The sequence below is a fragment of the Microcaecilia unicolor genome, chromosome 8, assembly GCF_901765095.1.
Source record: "Microcaecilia unicolor chromosome 8, aMicUni1.1, whole genome shotgun sequence".
Taxonomy (NCBI): domain Eukaryota; kingdom Metazoa; phylum Chordata; class Amphibia; order Gymnophiona; family Siphonopidae; genus Microcaecilia; species Microcaecilia unicolor.
In genome coordinates, this window is record NC_044038.1 from 8,442,702 (window position 1) to 8,464,978 (window position 22,277).

The window sequence follows — 22,277 nt, forward strand, 5'->3', positions numbered from 1 at the left end:
AGTGGTCATTTCAGGCACCTTTTTGTAACTAAGTTGTTATTAAAACAGTTCTAGCCCAACATATCCAACTTTTAGCCCTGGACGTTTTTGCTTTGTTCCATTATGGCAGAAAAATGTCCGAGTGTTAGGAACGCCCAAATCCTGTCCCCAAAATACCCCTAACAGGCCCCCTTGTGATTTGGACACACTTCAGAACTGTATAGAAAAATGTCTTAATTTTTTTTTTTTTAAATAGCAATTTGGGCATTTTGGGGGAAAAAACATCCAAATGCCACTTTGTGCTACTTTTTGGATGTTTTTCTGTTTCGAGAATGAGTCCCATAACATCACAGGCCTTCATCTAGTCATTGCAACACTTTCTTGGCCTATAAGCATTTTCCCCATAGACACAAAACAGAACCCCCCCCCCCCTTCAGTAAATAGGTTCTAGATTCTACACAAAACAGAAAAAAAAACCTTTCAGTAAACAGGTTCTAGATTCTACACAAAACAGAAAAAAACCTTCAGTAAACAGGTTCTAGATTCTACACAACCCAGAAAAACCTTCAGTAAACAGGTTCTAGATTCTACACAAAACAGAAAAAACCCTTCAGTAAACAGGTTCTAGATTCTACATAAAACAGAAAAAAAACCCTTCAGTAAACAGGTTCTAGATTCTACACAAAACAGAACAAAAAACCTTCAGTAAACAGGTTCTAGATTCTGATGGATTTTAGCTTCATGACTGAAAATGCACCCAAATCACTGCCCAACCTATCTGAACCCAGCCTCTCTCTCACAGTACTTTCTACTCAGACAGAAAGAGGAGGAGAAGGAGGAGGAAGAACCACTGATGATCCCCACAGTCAACTTCACTCTCTTCTACTCACTGAACACGTTTTGATCTTCAGATGTCTCTCAAGCCCTCCTGGCAGCAGAAAGAGCTGTCGTTTGGAACTTCTTCCAGCCTGTAAAGAGACACAAGGAGGTTCAAATCTCCAGACTTGGAAACACTCGAACCTCAATATACTACCTCAATATACGTACTGAAGCTGCAGTACGGGCAGAGCCCAGCTCAGGGCAGCTACTGCATTCAAGGGGCAGTTCTGGACAGGAAAGCTAGTACATTTAGGGGTCCTTTTACTAAGCTGCACAGCTGTCTATGCACACCCAACGCGCATCAATTTTGAGTTACCGCCCAGCTACCGCGAGGCCCGGGCAGTAATTTAATTTTTTATGCGTGTCCGCTACGTACGCTGAAAAATCAGGCAGTAATTGTCATTCTACATGTGTAGATGATTACCGCACAGTTACCGCGTCAGAACCTTACTGCTAAGTCAATGGCTGGCGGTAAGGTCGATGCGTGCCAGTTTTTATTTTGCCGCACGTCCATTTTCGGCAAAAATGAAAAACTGCCTTTTTTACAGGTGCACTGAAAAATGGATCTGCGCATGCCCAAGACACTCACCTACACTAGCGCAGCCCATTTTTCAGTGCACCTTAGAAGGGGCGTAGCCTTGCCCCCCCCCCCCCGCCGCCGACCCTCTCAACCCCCCTCCCGCCGCCAACCCTCCCCCGCCGCCGGGTATCTTTGCTGGTGGGGGTCCCCAACCCCCGCCAGCCGAAGTCCTCTTCTCCGGCGTGGCCGCGTTGCTGATCTGCAAGCAAGGCTTCTGTTTCTGTGGGCCTGATGTCCTTTGAATCTGACGTGCGTGCAGGACGTCAGACTCACAGAAACAGAAGCCTTGCAGATCAGCAACGCGGCTGCACCGGAGAAGAGGACTTCGGCTGGCGGGGGTTGGGGACCCACGCCAGCAAAGGTACCTGATGGCGGCGGCAGCAGGGGAGGGTTGGTGGCGGCGGGAAGGGGGGGTCAAAAGGGTTGGCACCAGGGGGGGGGTCGGCAGTGCCGGGGGGGGGGTGCTAAAATGTGCCCCCTCACCTCGGGCTCTGGACCCCCCTCCCGCCGAAGTCTGGCTACGCCCCTGTTCACATGGGATGCACAACAGAAGCGTTCTTACCACCACAGCTTTAATGTTGGATGATATCCGCGCATATGAATGAAGTGGACAACCTATTTTGCATTTCCAGATAAGTTTGCGGCTTTTTGTCATTATCAAGATTTGCAACAATTAAAGAAAAGTTTGAATTAACATGAATCCACCAACAAATAGAGTTTAGATTCCATTTAGCCTTTTTTTTAATGTGCAGGGATGGGATGGTAGGTGGCTTTTTGTTGAAGTCATTAAGTTCTGAGCACATAACATATTGATATATTTATGAAGTTCATGTATAGTATTAGTTTGAATAACCTAATAAAATATTAAATAATAAAAAAGAGAGAATCTGTAAACCACAGAACAAAGATGGTAAAAGTAGGGAGAAGAAAAAAGGGAAAGGGAATGGGGCTTCATATACTGCCTTTCTATGGTTTTTGTAACTACATTCAAAGTGGTTTACATATATTCAGGTACTTATTCGTACCTGGGGCAATGGAGGGTTAAGTGACTTGCCCAGAGTCACAAGGAGCTGCAGTGGGAATCGAACTCAGTTCCCCAGGATCAAAGTCCACTGTACTAACCACTAGGCTACTCCTCCACTCATTCCACCAATAAGAGCCAACCTCATCAGTGATGTCACAATGGCTTGATTGCCCAATAGGCTCACTTCTGATATTGTGATGTCATAAGGGAAAGGGAAATGGGACTTGATATACTGCCTTTCTGAGGTTTTTTCAACTACATTCAAAGCGGTTTACATATATTCAGGTACTTATTTTGTACCTGGGGCAATGGAGGGTTAAGTGACTTGCCCAGAGTCACAAGGAGCTGCAGTGGGAATCGAACTCAGTTCCCCAGGATCAAAGTCCACTGTACTAACCACTAGGCTACTCCTCCACTCATTCCACCAATAAGAGCCAACCTCATCAGTGATGTCACAATGGCTTGATTGCCCAATAGGCTCACTTCTGATATTGTGATGTCATAAGGGAAAGGGAAATGGGACTTGATATACTGCCTTTCTGAGGTTTTTTCAACTACATTCAAAGCGGTTTACATATATTCAGGTACTTATTTTGTACCAGGGGTAATGGAAGGTTAAGTGACTTGCCCAGAGTCACAAGGAGCTGCAGTCGGAATTGAACCCAGTTCCCCAGGATCAAAGTCCACTGCACTAACCACTAGGCTACTCCTCCACTCATTCCACCAATAAGAGCCAACCTCATCAGTGATGTCACAATGGCTTGATTGCCTGATACTTGGCTCACTTCTGATATTGTGATGTCATAAGGGAAAGGGGGAAAGGGAAATGGGACTTGATATACCGCCTTTCTGAGGTTTTTGCAACTACATTCAAAGCGGTTTACATATATTCAGGTACTTATTTTGTACCAGGGGCAATGGAGGGTTAAGTGACTTGCCCAGAGTCACAAGGAGCTGCAGTGGGAATTGAACTCACTTCCCCAGGATCAAAGTCCACTACACTAACCACTAGGCTAGACCTCACTGAAAAGTGAATAAAATGGTGAATGAAATCCATTGCAAGCTCACTCCTTACATAGATGTAACTTTTGTGCAGCTGTATTATGTCTTGTGTATTGTCAGGATATAGAGGGCTCTGTACTTACCACCATGGCTTTCAGCTCCATTCCACTGGGATATTCACACCTGCCTCCGAATTGCAGGGTTTTTCGTAGGTTTTGCTCACAGGCTTTGGCGATTCCTATAACACACATGAGTTATAGTTCTTGGTTGGTAACTCTGTGGTACTGCCCTTTTTCTCCCTCCTCTCCCACAGTGTTGCTGCTGGATTTCCAAGACTATGCAGGTGAAATGGAGTTATCCAATTAGCTGGCATTCAGTAAATTTTGAGCCACTTCACCAGTTATCCAGAGCTGAGGTGCTCACTGCCAGGGATGAGATATTCAGGGGCCCTTTTACTAAGGTGCGTAGGCACCTGGCTACCGCGTGCCCCGGGTAGTAATTCTAATTTTTACCCGTGCCCAATAAACGCAGCAGAAAATATTTTAAATTTTCTACCGCCTGGCGCTAACTGGGCGGTAATCAGCAGTGTATGTGCACTGATGATTACCGCCTGGTTAACGAATGAGACCTTACCGTTAACTCAGTGGGTGGCGGTAAGGTCTCAGGACCAAAATGGACGTGCACCAATTTTTATGTTGCTGCGCGTCCGTTTTTGGCTAAAGAAAGAAGCCTTTTTTGCAGGCGCGCTTAAAAATGGAACTGTGCGCGTCCGTCCGATACACACGCCTACGCCAGCGCAGGCCATTTTCTTGACGTGCCTTAGTAAAAGGACCCCTCAGTGTGAAGAGGTCACGCCATCACTAGGCAGTCCGCTGCAGTTTTTTCCTATAACACATCCACATGCTGGATCAGTACCTCCCCTCTCCCCATCCCAGTGCTGGCTGCACTACTGCATCAGCACAGGTCTCTGCCTCTTTTTCTAATTCTTTTAAAATTTTAACAATTTTTATTGACAACAAAGCATAGTAACTATAGCCAAAAGAAGATTAAACAGTAAAAATAAAAAGTTATGTATAGTTACATATCCTATATAATAATTTGCACCTCCAACATTCCATGTCTGGCTGCCTGGGTTCGTAACATCTCCTGGCTGCCTGGGTTCGTAACATCTCCTGACATCAGCCAGCCTCCAGCGTTCCATTCCCCCTCACTGTCCCACCCTCGCGTCAAGACATAATGATGTCAGATGGTGGAACAGTGAGAGGGAAGGGAATGCTGGAGGCGAGCTGACGTCAGGAGGGATGTTACGAACGGAAGCCAGCGCCAGCCAGCCATAGAACGTTCAGTACAAATCAAGGGGAGGAAGGGGAGGGGAGGGCAGGGCAGAGGAGAATTGATGGACATGGATGGGATGGGAGGACAGTAGAGGAGAGAATTGCAGGACACGGATGGGAGGGCAGGGAAGAGGAGAATCCCTGGACATGGAGGGGAGGGGAGGGAAGAATTGATGGACATGGAGGGGAGGGCAGGGAAGAGAAAAAAAAAAAGCTTACATGACAGCCTTCCTAGGGCCCGTTTCATTGTTGAGGAAACGGGCATGGTTCCACTAGTGACATATAAGCCAGCTTTATTGTCATTTAATAGTTTTATAAAATAACCCCCGCCCCCTTTGCCTTTTCTGCCACCCACCCACCAACACATTCCCCCCTCCTAAACCCAGCAAGTGCAAGGAGGTCAAAACATAAATGAAGGAAAAAGCAAGAAAAGTATAAAAGTATCTTAAAACCTAAGAGTCCTCACACCCCCCATGTCTCATCCTTGTTAAAGAAATTTATTTATTTATTGCATTTGTATCCCACATTATCCCACCTCTTTGCAGGCTCAATGTGGCTTACAATTCATCATGGATACTGGAAATAGAAGTGAATATACATTTGGTTTACAGAGGGTTTTGTGTTACATGGTGGTGAAATACATGATGGTGTTAAAGCAGAAAGACATTATAAGACAGTCTGGGAGTTTTAAGATTATACAGTTACACATGTTAAATTATACAGTTACACATGTTGATCTTTGTGATATATCTTGTCGAAGAGATAGGTTTTCAATAGTTTGCGGAAAATGGTCAATTCATAGACCGTTTTCAGGTTACGTGGCAGCGCGTTCCAGAGCTGCGTGCTCGTATAGGAAAAGGTAGATGCATGCATTGATTTGTATTTCAGACTCTTGCACTTGGGAGGATGAAGATTAAGGAATGTGCGAGAGGATCGTTTTGCATTCCTGGGTGGTAGTTCTATCAGGTCTGACATGTAGGCTGGGGCATTACCATGGATGATTTTATGGACTAGGGTGCAAAGTTTGAACGTGATACGTTCCTTTAGTGGGAGCCAGTGTAGTTTTTCCTGCAGGGGTTTCGCGCTTTCGTATTTTGGTGTGCCGAATATTAGTCTGGCTGCTGTATTCTGGGCTGTCTGGAATTTTTTTAAGTATTTGCTTTTTACAGCCAGCGTAGAGTGAGTTGCAATAGTCCAGATGACTGAGTACCAATGATTGTACCAGATCGCGGAAGACACTTCTTGGAAAAAATAGTCTAACTCTTTTTAGTTTCCACATTGAATGAAACATCTTTTTAGTTATGTTATTTGCATGGTTCTCAAGTGTTAGGTGTCGATCAATGGTGACTCCAAGGATTTTTAGGGAGTCCGAAACTGGTAGATTTAGTTTAGGTGTGTTGATGGTGGTAAATTTATTCTGTTGTATTGCGAGGTGAGTACCAGACATTGGGTTTTCTCTGCATTGAGTTTCAGCTGAAATGCATCTGCCCAGGAATTCATAATATGTAGGCTTTGCTTGATTTCATTGGAGATTTGCCTTAGATCTTGTTTGAATGGGATGAAGATTGTTACATCATCAGCATATATATATGGGTTTAGGTTCTGATTCAATAGTAGTTTGGCCAAGGGTGTCATCATTAGGTTGAATATGGTTGGTGAGCGGGGGGATCCCTGTGGAACTCCGCATTCAGGTATCCATGTAGCTGATGTAGTCGAATTTGATGTCACTTGATATGAGCGTGTAGTGAGGAACCCTTTGAACCAATTGAGAACGTTGCCTCCGATTCCGAAGTATTCGAGGAGTGTAGTAAAATTCCATGGTCAACCATGTCAAATGCACTTGACATGTCGAATTGTAACAGTAGAATGTTGTTGCCGTTTGCTATCAATTGTTTGAGTTTGGTCATGAGCGTAACTAGTACGGTTTCACTGCTGTGATTAGAGCGAAATCCTGACTGAGAATCGTGTAATATTGAGAACTTGTTTAGATAGTCTGTGAGTTGTTTGGTCACTATACCTTCTGTTATTTTGGTAATTAAGGGGATGGATGCTACTGGTCTATAACTGCAGGATTCTATAATGTCTAGACATCCATGCAGAAATCCAGGCGTATCCTATAACAACATATGTAACTTAATTGGCTTAACAAACTAATCAGCATTGATAACAACACTTAAGCAATAATGAGCATTAATTGGCACTAATTAGAATTTTCACGCAAAACTCGCTAAGCGTATTCTGTAATGAACTGCGCCTAAATTCTAATGCACGCAGTTCAAAGAGGGTTGGGGTCAGGGACCCCCGTCAGCCAAACCGGGGGCTCCAGAGCCACTGCTTATACCCCATTTTCATGCAGATAATTTAAGAATCCATGATAGAAATAAAACATCTATGAAAAGAAAATTTGTATCATTGAAGATGCTTTACCTTGAAAATGTAAACCAGGGCTCCTGCAGGTGTCTTGTAGGAACTTGAATAGGTAGGGCTTTAGGACCTCCGAGCATCTGTAATAAGCTGTGAGGATATACAGTAGACGCCATCCTCTTTGACAGCTATCACTGCTTAAAGCACAAGAGGTGAAAGTAACAGACCCTGACAGGCAATGCTGCCTCTCACATGTACTTTAACCACAGGGTGCAAAGAAAACACACAGTGATAAATGCACTTTGAAAAAGTTCTGCCTTACCAACCTGAAAACTGAAACAGAAGAACACCAGGAATGCCAAGTCATTGGTTATTCTTATAATAAGCCTTGAGTTCTAATTTGCATCCCAGAGTATGTGGGTTTGTGCAGCCGTGCAAAGCCATAGGGAAAATAGAGTCACGAGTAAGAGATCGGCATCTTAATAAACTTATAATGGGACCGAGTCAAGCAAAACATCAACTTTGTCCCTTTCCCTTTCTGGTTATATTAGGTAAGAGAGACAGCGAGCCTTCTCAGGAGTAGCCCCCCACACGCTGGTATTTACTCCCAGAGGGGCTACGTATAACTCAAGACTACCTCTACTTCAGGAAGCAGGTGAAAGCCTGGCTCTTCTCCCAAGCCTTTAATACATAGGGGGTGACTGACTATAACATTCACTCTGCACCTGAAGTAGCTTGCTACACACATTGCAATCTAGACCAGTTCCAGTGGCGTAGCAAGGGCGGGGCAGTGGGGGCGGTCCGTCCCGGGTGCACGCTGCTGGAGGGGTGCAGAGAGCAGCTGTGCGCCTGTCGGCTCCGCTGGTTCCTTGCTCCCTCTGCGCGGCTGCTCCCAGCAGCTATGGATGCACCTGGGGGGGGGGGGGGGGTCGTGCTGCACCCTGGGGGGACGGATGCCGCGGCAATCCGCTCCGGGTGGCAGCCGACCTAGGAACGCCACTGACCAGTTCCTTATATGTTGTTTAACTACAGGGCCACCGAGAGACAAAGCTGGGTTCCGGGCAAAAAATCTTCAGGGCACCACTGCTGCCGCTGCCCCCCACGCCATTGCTGTTGCCCCCCCCCCCTCACGCCACTGCGGCTTTTCTCTCCTCCCTGCCTCCTCCCCACTGGTCTCACCTAAAGGTTCCTGCAGCCAGCAGCGATTCACAGAGGCCGTCTCCGAGGCCTTCCTTCTGCCGTGTCCCGCCCTCTGTACTGCAACTTCCTGTTTTGACGCTAAACAGGAAGTTGCAGTAGAGAAGGCAGGACACGGCAGAAGGAAGGCCTCGGAGACGGCCTCCCAGTGTGATTGCTGACAACTGCAGTTTCCTGTATGTGAGACCTGCGGGGAGGAAGAGATTTTTACTGCGGGAACAAAACTTTTTACTGTTCCCGTAGATATTTAAGCCGATTCTATAAAATTTAGGCATACTTTAAAGAATACGCCTAGGCATATTTTTTCTCCACGTGGATTTTTCAGGTGCCATATATAGAATCTAGCCCTTAGCAGGTTCTGCAAAGAGGCAAACCTAGGAAACCAAAGAGCTTAGATTACTCAGGACTCCCAAAACAGGAGAAAGGAGCTTACCTTTTGGAGCTTGTGTTATCTGTGATCTGTTTGATGATCTGACAGTAGCATTCGTCCTTCAGTACTTCATTGTCCCTGCACAGCTGGAAACACAAATTCAGGTCACAAGCTGGCAGCTCTCTCATCACTCAGAGCCAGATTGCGTTTTAAACTGGTTCCAGGCAGCGAGGAGAAGGGAATCGGGGACCTGCGAGTCGATCCGGAGTTTTGGGACGTCCCTTTCATTATGCTCCTCTTCCAGGTCTCTTCAGCCAATCAGAATGCGTGTAGCTGACACCAGCAAGCTAGATGCGCTTTCATTGGCTGAAGAGACCCAAGAAGAGGAGCATAACCGAATGAGACGTCCCGATTTCCGACTGGCTACCAAAGTAATGGTGAATGCAACGGAGCTACAACGAGTAGCTCATTTGCATTCCCTTTCCTTAGTGAATTCCCGTTCCCTACTGATTCGCTATGGAGTCGGTAGGGAACGGGAATTACCGACGACTTTAGTGCATCTTCCTCTCAGGCCCCAATACTCAATAGTAAAGGGAGGAACTAGAAGCCATTAGCGACTGCATTTACCAATGCAGAATGTTCAGAGGGGTCTAGCGGCGGGAAACGAGGAGTGTGCATGGATAGCATGCAAATGTAGTCAAGCTCATACAAATGAGGTCGTTTTGTATTTATCCCCAATACTTAGAAAACAACGCCCGAAACAAAACTGCCTTACCGCCAGGGGCATAGCCAGACCTCGGCGGGAGGGGGGGCCAGAGCCCGAGGTGGGGGGGCACTATTTAGCCACCTCCCCCTGCCACTTTGGACCCCCCGCCGCACCCCCCCCCCCCCCCACCGCCACATCAGGTACCTTGTTTGCTGGCAGGGGTCCCCAATCCCTGCCAGCCGAAGAGTCTTCTTCAGCGTCAGTCGACTCCGGCGCCTTCGTTGTGTGATCATCTGTTTCTGACGCCTTACGTCCTGCATGGGGCTACATGCACGGTGCAGGATGTAAGGCGTCAGAAACAGATGATCACACAATGAAGGCGCCGGAGTCGACCAGTGCTGAAGAAGACTCTTCGGCTGGCGGGGATTGGGGACCCCCGCCAGCAAACAAAGTACCTGATAATGGGGAGGGGGCAGGGGGGGTTAAATGTAGAGGGGGCCAGGGCGTAATCTGTGGGGGCCCGTGGCCCCACGTAGCTATGCCCCTGCTTACCGCTGCAAAAAATAAAGATAGGTCGGAGCAGGTGTTAGGCTGTTGGACCTTTTACCTTTAAAATGCTGCAAACCACATCCAGCTCCGTCTGTCCCTTCAGTGGATAATCTCCCATGAATTTCATCACAGCTGTGAAGTAACACAGTAATCCACATCTTAATTAATCTACTTCTCTTTAATTTACATGTAACATACGACTGGAACAATCTCAGCCCTAATTTAAAATTCTTTTGAAAACCTATAATTTTGAGAAAATAGTTGGACACTTTGGAGTATCTTCTATAAATTGGCGCTGAAACATTTAAGCACTGAGCAAACTGTTGTATAAAGGATCCACATCATTTATAGAATAACACTAAGGAACTCTTTTACTAAGCAGCGCTAGCGCATGGGTAGAGCGCACCAAATCAATACTATCGCCGGAGTTCCTGTAATGGAAGTGAATTTTAAAGATTATTTTTCAACCCTGTCTGGACCGACCAGTGCACTCGGGGTCTGTATTGTTGATTAGAAGTAATTCTGTTTAAAAATGGTTGTTTAACTTTGATTATGTGAAAATAAGTTGGAATGCAGAAGATAAGACACAGCTCTAACTAATTTGATATGTGAAGGGGGGAGGATGGCACTTGTTTTTCCGGGCCCAGCTTGGCCACCTGGACTTTGGAAAGCATGCGACCGTGTTCCCACAGTAAGCATTCTATAATTTCCCATAGCTCTGAACATGAGCTTAGAGCCTAATAAAAAGGGAGGGCTTGTCACAGCAGAGATGGGGTTCATCTGTGGGCAGACTTGTCGTGCAGAAGGTTTGTTCCTGGTCTGAAGCTCCTAGCTCTCGCTGTGAACCGGGCCCCCCCCCCAGCTGATGATAAGAGCCTGGATGATGGAGACCAGTGTTGTATGTATATGTATATATATATGTATCTGTTTTATAGCTTTCTTTTAGTTAGATGGTTTAATTAGTGTGCATATCTCCTAATTTGACTCAGTCAGTGTGTATATTTCTTAATCATTGTATAGACTGAAGCAATAATGATTTATACACTCTCCATTTGAATAAAGAGTTCCATTTACCCAATACGAATCCAAAAAGAATCTGTAGTATTTTATTCGGTGAACAGTCTGTGGTGATCAAGTGAGCAGGCTGCAATACCCAAGCAATACAGTTCCATCCCCTTTCTCATTTTGGTTGCCCTTCTCTGAACATTTTCTAATTCTGCTACATGTTTTTTGAGATACAGTGACCAGAACTGACCACAATACGACACCTCGGTCCCTTCACAGAAATCACATCTCCACACCTCTACCCCCCCCCCCCCTACTCCTGGCAGGAAATACTACCCCTTCTTTAAAAAATGCCACGGGAAGGAAGCATTCCCTACCTTGGAAAATGTCTACTGCTCTCCTGCTCATGTTTTGGTCTCTGAATTCAATGAGTGATTCCTGGATCGGGGACTGTGCAAGGAGAGAAGGTAAAAGAGGATGGAAATGAAACATTGTCAGTGAATCACAGTCAACAGAACTATTTCACTCTTGACATACATGAATAAGGAAGTACAGGGGGTGCCATATCTCACATGCCGCTTCTGCTGAGGCATGTGCTGTTCTTTTAAAATGACAAGGAAACGGGCCTGATAATAAAAAGACTTCTTCAGTGAGCACCAATGAAAACCACAAAGCCTCTTTTTAAAATAAATTTCCAGCAGCTCTATGCAGAAATTTAAGTGTAGAATGCTGGTTAACCCCCGGATTCTATATAAGTACATAAGTATTGCCATACTGGGAAAGAACAAAGGTCCATCGAGCCCAGCATCTTGTTTCCAACAGTGGCCAATGCAGGTCAAAAATACCCGGCAAGAATCCAAAAATGTAGAAGACATTTTATACTGCTTATCCCAGAAATAGTGTATTTTCCCCAAGTCCATTTAATAACGGTCTATGGACTTTTCCTTTAGGAAGCCGTCCAAACCTTTTTTAAACTCTGCTAATCTAACTGCCTTTACCACACTCTGGCAACGAATTCCAGAGTTTAATTACATGTTGAGTGAAGAAAAATTTTCTACGATTCGTTTTAAATTTACTACATTGTAGCTTCATCGCGTGCCCCTAGTCCTAGTATTTTTGGAAAGCGTGAACAGACGTGACTTAAATTGCCTATGCAAATCCAGTCATCATCAGCGCCAATAACTGCCACTTAACAAGCATTATTGAAACTAATTGGCATTAATTAGAATTTACACGCGGAAGTGACTAAGCGTATTCTATAAAGTGATGCGCAAAATTCTAAGTCGCCCCTTTCTGCCTGCACACGTTACACTTTGTTACAGAATACACTTAGCGACTTGTGCATCTAAAGTCTAATCAGTGCCAATTAGCGCTCATTAGCTTCTTAAGCTTGTTAAGTTACACACATTGTTATAGAATCCATGCCGATTTCGTCATGGACCTCTAGGCGCGCTATATAGAGTCTGGGGGATTATTACCGATATAGAATTCACTCTTAACTATCATCCTGCCGGTACCTAACCATATGTGACCTGCAGAGAATTACCCCACAAGCAGGGCTGCTGAGAGGGGGGGGGGCAGGGGGGACAAAACTCCCCGGGGCCTCCAAGAGGGGCCCGGTGTCGCAGTCCCCTCCACCTGCCCCCCTCTGTCCACCACCGGGCCGGTGAATTCAAATCATAGTGCCTCACCTTGACTTTGCTCTGTGTGAAAGAAGCGCAGCAGCGGCAGTCTGCAGATCGCCTCCCTTCGGGCCTTCCCTCCCTGTGTCCCGCCCTCGTCTGACATAACTTGTGCGAGGGCGGGACACAGGGAGGGAAGGCCCGAAGGGAGGTGATCTGCAGACTGCCGATGCTGCGCTTCTTTCACACGGAGCGAAATCGAGGTGAGGCGCTATGATTTGAATTCAGGGGGGCTCAGCCCAGTGGCGGACGGAGGGGGGTAGGTGGAGGGGGGGCGGCGACGACGACAAGCTCGGAGGGGGGGGGGGCGGCGACGACGACAAGCTCGGGGGGGGGGGGGGCGGCGGGGGCGGCCTTACCCCGGGCCTGGCCCAGTATCTCGGTGGCCCTGCCCACAAGTGCTTAACGTCCTTTAGTAGAAAAACCCCTAAATTAGGCCAGTGAAATAGCAATGCCTAAAACAAATAGATAAAATGATATTGACCATTGCTACACATATGTATATTCAGCAGCATTACAGAAACGTAAAAATTGAACCCATGAATGATATTTGTTATATAGTTTTCAATAATTTGCCACCCAAAATGACACAAAAAACTAATGACTCACCGTTTGTTGTTCATGTTGTTTTAGCACGTGCGTGAGGGAGTGGATGATATAGTGAAGAGCACTCCCTCACTGATGTTACAGTTCAGCCACCTTGCAGCAGGTGGTGCGTCTGCCGAGGCTGAGTTAGAGGGGTGGGGCTCAGGCCAGGAGGGTGTTAAGTGCCCTGAGTTATCTGCAGCAGGGCCCATAGGAATAAAATGGGCCTTGATGCAGATAACTTGAGCTAAGCTTTAGTAATAGACCCCCATGAGAGGCAGGGAAGCCCTGATACAGAAAGAAGCCACCCTGTAGTGTAAGGGCTCCCTAGCTGATGTGTAAGCTACCAGAACCAGGCTGAGGTAGGCCACTTTTGCTATTGGACTAAGGGGCCCTTATACAGAGCGGTGGTAAGCCCAATGCAGGCTTATCGCTCGCTCTTCCGTGACTACCGCCGGCTCAACATGGCCACCGGCAGTAGTCCTGCCCTGAGCGTGCGCCATTTGAATAGGAAAAAGAAGATCCTCAGAAATGGTTTGAGCGGCAGTAACCCAGCAGTACCGGGTTAGCGTGGGAGCCCTTATCGCCACCTCAGTGGGTGACAGTAAGGACTCCCTGTCGCATGGCCACGCGGTAAGAGTTCTCTTACCGCAAGGCTGCGTGCACCTGGGTTTTTTTTTTTTACATGCTGCTATAAAAAAAAGGGCCCTGATGCACTGGGAAAATGCCCCCCCCCCCCCCCCCCCCCCCCCGCCGATAGCGCAGGGCCTCGTTTGACGTCTGGCTGGAGCCAGACCTGGGACTAAGAGTAGAACCGAAAACTTAGGACTGTATTTGGGGCGTGGAAGCCCACCAGCCACAGACTGAGCCTGCCGCCAGAGGCCTGCTTAAGACTGTGTCTACTGAACTACAAAGGTTTTTCCTTATGTTCCTGGCCTGTGAGGTAACAGGTCTCAGGGCTTAGCTAATAAACCAGTGATTTTTTTCATTTACGTGTGTCTGGCTTGGCTAATTTGCAGGGCCACCCACAACCCTCGGCCAGGGTATCACAATGTGCTTAAAACTTTTTTTTGCAAAAATGAGTACACATTGTAAAATGCAGGATGCATTAAAACAAAACAAAAAAACAAAAACAAATGATACACTTTTGAAAACAATGTAAAAACTGAAACAAATGGAAAAAAAAACAAACTATAAAAAAAATGAACAATGTTTTTCCATGCACGCTCAGCCCAGGATTAAGAAGAGAAGGAATTAAAATAACATATACAGGATTAAATCAAATATCAAGTGAATCCAGTTCAGCACGGCTCAGCTGGGCACAATCAAGGTTTAAGCGCTGTACCTTTGCGAATTTTAGCATCTCTGCTGGATCTGTAGATTCTTGCTCTTTTTTTGATCTCTGCTTGAAGGAATCCCTGAAAGGAACAAAAGCAGTTTTACACCCAATCGCGAGTGCATGTGTGCGGTGTGTGTGTGTGTTGAAAAGGGTGGCTGTGCAGGAGATTGATTGATTTATGTATGATTCACTTTTGCCTGAGAAAGTAAAAGTCACAGAACAAGGATGAAAAAATTGCCACCAATTTAAATAACAACATTTGAAATGTGAAATATTGTTTTCCATGGGCCTGATATTTAGCACGCAGTGGTTAAGGAGTCCTACTAAGATGTGCTGAAAAATGGCCTGTGTGAGTGTAGGCGCATGTTTTGGACGCGCACAGGTTCATTTTTTTTAGTGCGCCTGCAAAAAAAGGCCTCTTTTTTTTTGCCGAAAATGGACATGCGCCAAAATAAAAATTGGCGCGCGTCCATTTTGGGTCTGAGACCTTACCGTCACCCATTCACTTAGCTGTAAGGTCTCACGCGTTAACTGGGCGGTAATCATCAGCGCGTGTACAATGCCTATTAGCGCCTGCTGCAGGCCAGAAAACAAAATATATTTTCTGGCACGCGTAGCGGACACGTGTAAAAAATGAAATTACCACTCGGGCTACGCAGTAGCTGAGTGGTAGTTACGAATTAAGACATAAGACATAAGCATCGCCACACTGGGACAGTGTCCCGACAGTCTCCGACAGTGGCCCATCCAGGTCACAATCACCCGACAAGATCCAGGAATAGTGGATTTTTTCATATGTCCATTTAATAACATTCTATGGCCTTTTCCTTCAGGAAGCCGTCCAAACCTTTCTTAAACTCTGCTAAGCTAACCGCCTTAACCACATTCTCCGACAACGAATTCCAGAGTCGAATTACGCGCTGAGTAAAGAAAAATTTTTTTTTTTTGTTTTAAACTTACTGCACTCCAGCTTCATCGCATGCCCCCTTGTCCTAGTATTTTTGGAAATCGTAAACAGACGCTCCATATCTATCTTTTCCACTCCACTCATTATTTTATAGACCTCTATCATATCACCCCTCAGCCGCCTTTTCTCCAAGCTGAAGAGCCCTAGACATTTTAGCCTTTCCTCATAGGAAAGTCATCTTTGTCGCCCTTCTCTGCACCTTTTCCAATTCCACTATATCTTTTTTGAGGTGCGGCGACCAGAATTGAATACAGTAGGTGCGGTCGCACCATGGACCCATACAGTGGCATTTATCCTCATTGACGCGTTGGACGCGTATAGGCGTCTACACGGCTTAGTACAAGGGCCCCTCAGTGACTTGTAAGCTGTTGACAGCTGTGGGCTGAACCAAGCCCAAATATTCAATGCCGGGCATATGTGACTCCCAGCGCAGAGTATCCAGGTACGTGAGCTGACCCGGAAGTTAACCGAGCACTGGCTGATATTCAGACAGGTGCCCAGTCTCTTTGCTGTCCTAACTTTATGTGCTTTTTTAACTAGTTAGTGGGCCATATCATTGCTAACTGCCTAAAATGTAGTTCCACCCAAATCCCATCCTAGACTCGAAACCCAAGTTAACTCTACAATCAAGAAAATGTTCTACTCAATGTGGAAACTTAAACGCGTGAAACCATTCTTCCCGAGGGTAACTTTCCGCAACCTGATACAATCAATGGTATTAAGCCATGCTGACTATTGCAATGGACTGTATGCAGGATGTAAAGAACTACTCATAAAGAAACTACGGACTGCTCAAAACACAGCAGCCAGGCTTATATTTGGTAAATCCCGATCTGACAGCGCCAAACACCTATGAGAAAAAGTGCATTGGCTCCCAATCAAAGAACGTATTACTTTCAAAATCTGCACCTTGGTCCACAAGATTATCTACGGCGATGCCCCGAGTTATATGGCTGATCTCATAGACCTACCAACCAGAAGCTCAATTAGAACATCACGAACATACCTAAATCTTCACCACCCTAGCTTCAAGGGACTCAAGTACAAATCAATTTACGGATCCAGCTTCTCCTATATAAGCACGCAACTATGGAACGCATTACCGAAAAGCCATAAAGACAACGCAGGATCACCTCAATTTCCGGAAATCACTAAAGACCGATCTGTTCGAAAAGGCTTACCCTACTGATCCAACTTAAGTAACTGAACTCAGCAACACAACGAAGCCATAACCTGCAATGAACAATATATCAATCTTGATTCTCTAATGTTCTGTAACAACATCACTCTGTATTTGTTTCATCACCGGAGGTGGCTAACACCTCACGGTACTAAGTAAGCCACATTGAGCCTGAAAGAGGTGGGAAAATGTGGGGTACAAATGCAACAAATAAATAAGACCACCCCTAATCTGTCCGGTTAAGGGCCGCCGATACGGGCGGTTGGTCAGCTCAGCAGGATTTAACGGGACAAGAGTCTCTCCTGTCTGGTTACACCTAACCCCCCCCCCCGATATTCAAAAGCATTTCACTGGCCAGGATCAGCACCTGGCCGCTTAAATGTCTCTACGGCGAACCATAACAGACTCCCATTGCGCAACTGACACATGAACGTTTCCTAACCGTCCAAAACGCTTGCGCCTTCCACCGATCTTAACTGTCTCATTAATATGTAACCCAACCGACCACTGAATGTAAGCCACAACGAACCAAAATGTGTTTTTGGATAATTGTGGGATAAAAGAACGAACGAATAAATAAAGAAACGGCTATCTGCTGATTTTCAGCCCCACTTCAGTGGCCATATTTGGCCGCATAAGTACATGGGATGTTTTGGCCACTTTAAATGTAACCGTCCAAGTGTGAATATCAACTTAACCACTGGAAACGGCCTGGCATGGGTTAGCCGGGTTAACTCCCATGGTCAGAATATCAACCCCAAAACGTTCTTGCTTTTCTTCCGCATTCCATTTACGGTGAGGCACAGCTCTGTGACTGCCTTAATTTCAGTTAATAATAATGGTTGCAATAATAATTCTCTTCATAAAAACAGCCAATAAATCCAAATCCCTATATCAATCTTTCTGATCTGAGATCCTGTTCATAGGCCATTACATCAGCCCTTAAGTAACGAAAGAGGTATAAGATAGATAGATCAATAAGCAAATATATTAAGAAAAGTCCATAAGCCATTATTAAAATGGACTTGGTTTCTAGAATAAGCAGCATAAAATGTATTGTACTGTTTTGGGATCTTGCCGGGTACTTGTGACCTGGATTGGCCACTGTTGGAAACAGGATGCTGGGCTTGATGGACCTTTGGTCTGTCCCGGTATGGCAACACTTATGTACTTGGGATTCTGAATGGAATCTTGCTACTCTTTGGGGTTCTACATGGAATGTTGCTACACTTTGAAATTCTGCATGGAACCTTGTTATTCTTTAGAATTCTAGAATCTTGCTACTCTTTGGGGTTCTACATGGAATGTTGCTACTGTTTGGGTTTCTGCCAGGTACTTGTGACCTGGATTGGTCACTGTTGGAAACAGGATGTTGGGGCTTGATGGACCTTCGGGTCACCAATGGGGCAAATTTGTGGTCTCCCCTTGAGGGTTCCAGGCCTTCAAGCAGACTGGATCTTGCACCTGCAGGCCTACAAGCTGATTTTTTCAAAGGAAATCTCCCAGGACAGTTTCCCTAAGAAAACCAGACTGGTGCACTGTAGGCAGGGAATACTGGCACACAGTTGCACCTGCTTCGGAGCCCTAAATAAAGATATGAAATATGAAAGTCTCCTTGTGAGAGATGCTTGTTGGGTACTCACGTTGTCTTCTTCTGTGCGTTTTGGAAGTATTTTTTGGCAAATTCCAGCATGGTGTATTGCGTGTCTTGCAGGACGCTGTCATCTACGACCTCTGTCATGTAGTCACCCACCCCCTCTCCATAATCACTGGGTGCAGGAGACACCTGAGAAACAGGAGGCTGCGTCAAGAGGGAAGCACCAGCGGCATAGGAAGGGCGGGGCGGTGGGGGCGGTCCGCCCCGGGGGCCTGGCCATTGTGGGGTGGGTCCCTCAATGATCACCCCACCCCTGAAGGGTGGCCTGGCATTTGAGTACCAGCACCTTTTTGGCTGGAAATAACGCACTGACTAAACCTGTGTGGATTTCAGAGCGTCTGCAATGAATAAGCATGAGAGAGATTTGTGCTGCCTTGACTGTATGCAAATCTTACCTCATGCATATTCATTGCGGATGTTCTGAAAACCCTGAGGACCCCTGCTTTAAGTAATCCCATTCTGATGGTCCTTATGTAATTGTATTGCATAGGATATTTTTCACTTACATCCATCTTCCTGTCCAGTTCCTGAGCCACAGCTGTGGAAGCCACGGCCACGGCCACAGCTGCTGAAACGGCCACCTTGCCCTGCTTGTTTTGTGGCTCTTCTTTCTTATCTTCCGGCAAGCGGATAAAATCTGGCGCAGCCACAGGCTGCACATACTCTGAAGGGAAAATTCCAGACTTCCCATGAATGGCTCCAAACTTCCATCCTGCATGAGGTAGAGAAACAGTTATAGGTCCTGCAAGAAGGCAGTTCCTTTCCGTAATCCACAATGAATACGCATGAGATTGATATTCACAGATCTCTTTCATGCGTATTCATTGTGGAGATCCTGAAAACCTGACTGGCAAGGGGTACTCCAGGACCGGACTCGGGAAAGCACTGCTCTATAAAACATCACTACAAGAATTTCCAACAGATCTTCCCTGCAGAAGTGTAGCCAGGTTCAGCCAGGTTGACGGTGCAGGGGAAGCGAGAGCTGCACAATGAAAAAAATAGGTGCCAGCAGAACTCCGTTTGGGGGAGCGGTCGCTCCTCTGGCGCCCCTTCAAACTATAAAACTGGAAAAAAAAATTCTTGTAATGCTGGTGAGACACACGGCCACATGCAGACACAGAAATGGATATAGGAGCGCATGCACACAGACACACACCCTGAAATGGATAGATGAGTACACCGCACCCACACACAGAAATGGACATATGAGCACACACCACAGACACACAAACAGAGAAATGGATATATGAACACACAACCCACAAACACAAACTGAACTGGATGTATAAGTGAAAACCACATTGAAATGGATATATGAATACACACCACATTAATATGGATATATGAGCAGAATGCCATGCGGAGAGTAATGTTATAGCCAGGACTCCCAAGAGACAGAGCCGGGCCCAGGGCACGGCCGCCGCAGCAGCAGTCGCCATCACCCCCCCCCCCCCACACACACACACACACACACACACTCCCCTTCAGGCAGCCACTGCTCCCTCTTCCTCCTTACCTTCCTGTGTCTGCTCCTCCCTCGGTCTGCCACTCTCCTGCTCCTGTGTGCCAGGACCTGGATTATCACTTTAATGCAATCACCCGGGTCCCGACACACAGGAGCAGGAGAGAGACAGACCCCGGCGCCAGGCCCCCCCTTGGAGGCTAGGCCGGGGAATCTTGCCCCCCTGCTCCGCCTCTCGGTGGCCCTGGTTATAGCAGGTTGTCTAGGCTAAGAGGCCAAGGAAAGAGCTACTTTATAAATGATTTCAGTAGCTTTTGAGATCCTATTTTATAAAGACATAAGCATCCATGCCTGCCTTTTAAAAATATTATCAAATAGGCAGGTATTATCAAATTCAGGCAGGTTTCCTCTAATCAGATCTTCAATTATAAATAAGAAGCCCCTTATTTCTAGATTAACTAACAATAGATCTGAGCGGTGCCACTTTGAAGAAGCATTTAAATCTTCAAAGAATTATTCACCCACCTCCTCATCGATCCATGTTGACTACTCAGACTTATAAAAGTTTACATTATCATTTTCACCATAACTCAAAAAAATCCTGCTACTTATACAGTTTATATCTCATAAAGATGCTCATAAGAAATAATCATCTGAAAATTTTTTAGCTCAACTTGGACTAGGACCAGTTCCGACATGTTTCATCATCAAGCTGTTTCAAGGAATGTCCCCTAAAAATAGCAAAACCACATATTAATGGCTAATAAATATCCTTTCTTAAACCAAACTCACAAAACATCCCTGTTAGATGCCAAACCCGTCTCTTCGACTGAGCAAATTTAAATGTCCAAGATGGCAGCGGTTAGGACTCCCCACTTTATAAACATCATATAGAGATCACATGCTCACAGCCAACCAATCATAGCTCATAATCATAGTCAAATCAAAGACATCCACTTCAACTCAGCGATTTAACCCCTCGGATGTACAATCAAAAAATCCAATTCTATTCTTTGTAATTCAAAAAATGATTGTAGTCACCTCCCTCCCACCCGACTACAAACTGATCAATAATTCGCCATTTGATATCACACACAGAATGCCCCTCTGGAATTGTTGCCAGAGAATGTGGTAAAGGCGGTTAGCTTAGCAGAGTTTAAAGAAGGTTTGGGCGGCTTTCTAGAGGAAACGTCCATAGACCATTATTAAATTGACTTGTGGAAAATCTACTATTTCTGGAATAAGCAGTATAAAATGTTTTGTACGTTTTTGGGGATCTTGCTGGGTATTTGTGACCTTGATTGGCCACTGTTGGAAACAGGATGCTGGGCTTGATGGACCTTTGGTCTTTCCCAGTATGGCAATACTTATGTACTTTATCTAGCCATTGCTGGACTAATTGGGCTTGTGCATTACCAGTGTTTATTCTTGATTTGTGTTCATTAAGCTGTAGCTTTATGGGGCAGCTAGTCCGACCCACGTACACTAAACAGCATGGACATATAACCAAATATAAATTTGAACGATTAGATGATAATTTAACGTGAAAAGTTTTGGTCATCTAGCAATATACATTTACTTATTTAGCAAAATTTCTAGACTGCCAGTCTACAATTCTAGGCGGTTCACAGTGTACATACAGCTGGTGGTGGGAAGCGGGACTGGTGGTTGGGAGGCAGGGATGGTGCTGGGCAGACTTATACGATCTACTATGTTACTATGTTAAATAACAAACCTCATTTCACATTAAATCATCATCTAATTGTTCAAATGTTGTATATTTGATTATATGTCGTAGGTCGGACTAGCTGAGCTATAAGCCTATGACTTAATGAACACAAATCAAGAATAAACACTGGTAATGCACAAGCCCAATTAGTCCAGCAATGGCCAGATAAAGGGACATTCTGTGTGTGATATCAAATGGCGAATTATTGATCAGTTTGTAGTCGGGTGGGAGGGAGGTGACTACAATCATTTTTTGAATTACAAAGAATAGAATTGGATTTTTTGATTGTACATCCGAGGGGTTAAATCGCTGAGTTGAAGTGGATGTCTTTGATTTGACTATGATTATGAGCTATGATTGGTTGGCTGTGAGCATGTGATCTCTATATGATGTTTATAAAGTGGGGAGTCCTAACCGCTGCCATCTTGGACATTTAAATTTGCTCAGTCGAAGAGACGGGTTTGGCATCTAACAGGGATGTTTTGTGAGTTTGGTTTAAGAAAGGATATTTATTAGCCATTAATATGTGGTTTTGCTATTTTTAGGGGACATTCCTTGAAACAGCTTGATGATGAAACATGTCGGAACTGGTCCTAGTCCAAGTTGAGCTAAAAAATTTTCAGATGATTATTTCTTATGAGCATCTTTATGAGATATAAACTATATAAGTAGCAGGATTTTTTGAGT

At 45.5% G+C, this 22,277-nt stretch overlaps 1 protein-coding gene across 1 annotated transcript in view; it reads right to left on the bottom strand.

Annotated features, from left to right (window-relative positions):
• The window catches only part of MYO15A (myosin XVA), a 173,359-nt gene that overhangs the window by 13,778 nt on the left and 137,304 nt on the right, over positions 1-22,277 (bottom strand). Inside the window, exons 48-56 of the mRNA XM_030212017.1 lie at positions 18,906-19,111; positions 18,386-18,528; positions 14,602-14,674; positions 11,367-11,439; positions 10,043-10,116; positions 8,793-8,875; positions 7,226-7,356; positions 3,608-3,702; positions 870-947 (exon numbers count right to left, since the gene is read on the bottom strand). Of these exons, the coding sequence (XP_030067877.1) occupies positions 870-947; positions 3,608-3,702; positions 7,226-7,356; positions 8,793-8,875; positions 10,043-10,116; positions 11,367-11,439; positions 14,602-14,674; positions 18,386-18,528; positions 18,906-19,111 (956 nt within the window). The remainder of the gene's footprint in view (positions 1-869; positions 948-3,607; positions 3,703-7,225; positions 7,357-8,792; positions 8,876-10,042; positions 10,117-11,366; positions 11,440-14,601; positions 14,675-18,385; positions 18,529-18,905; positions 19,112-22,277) is intronic.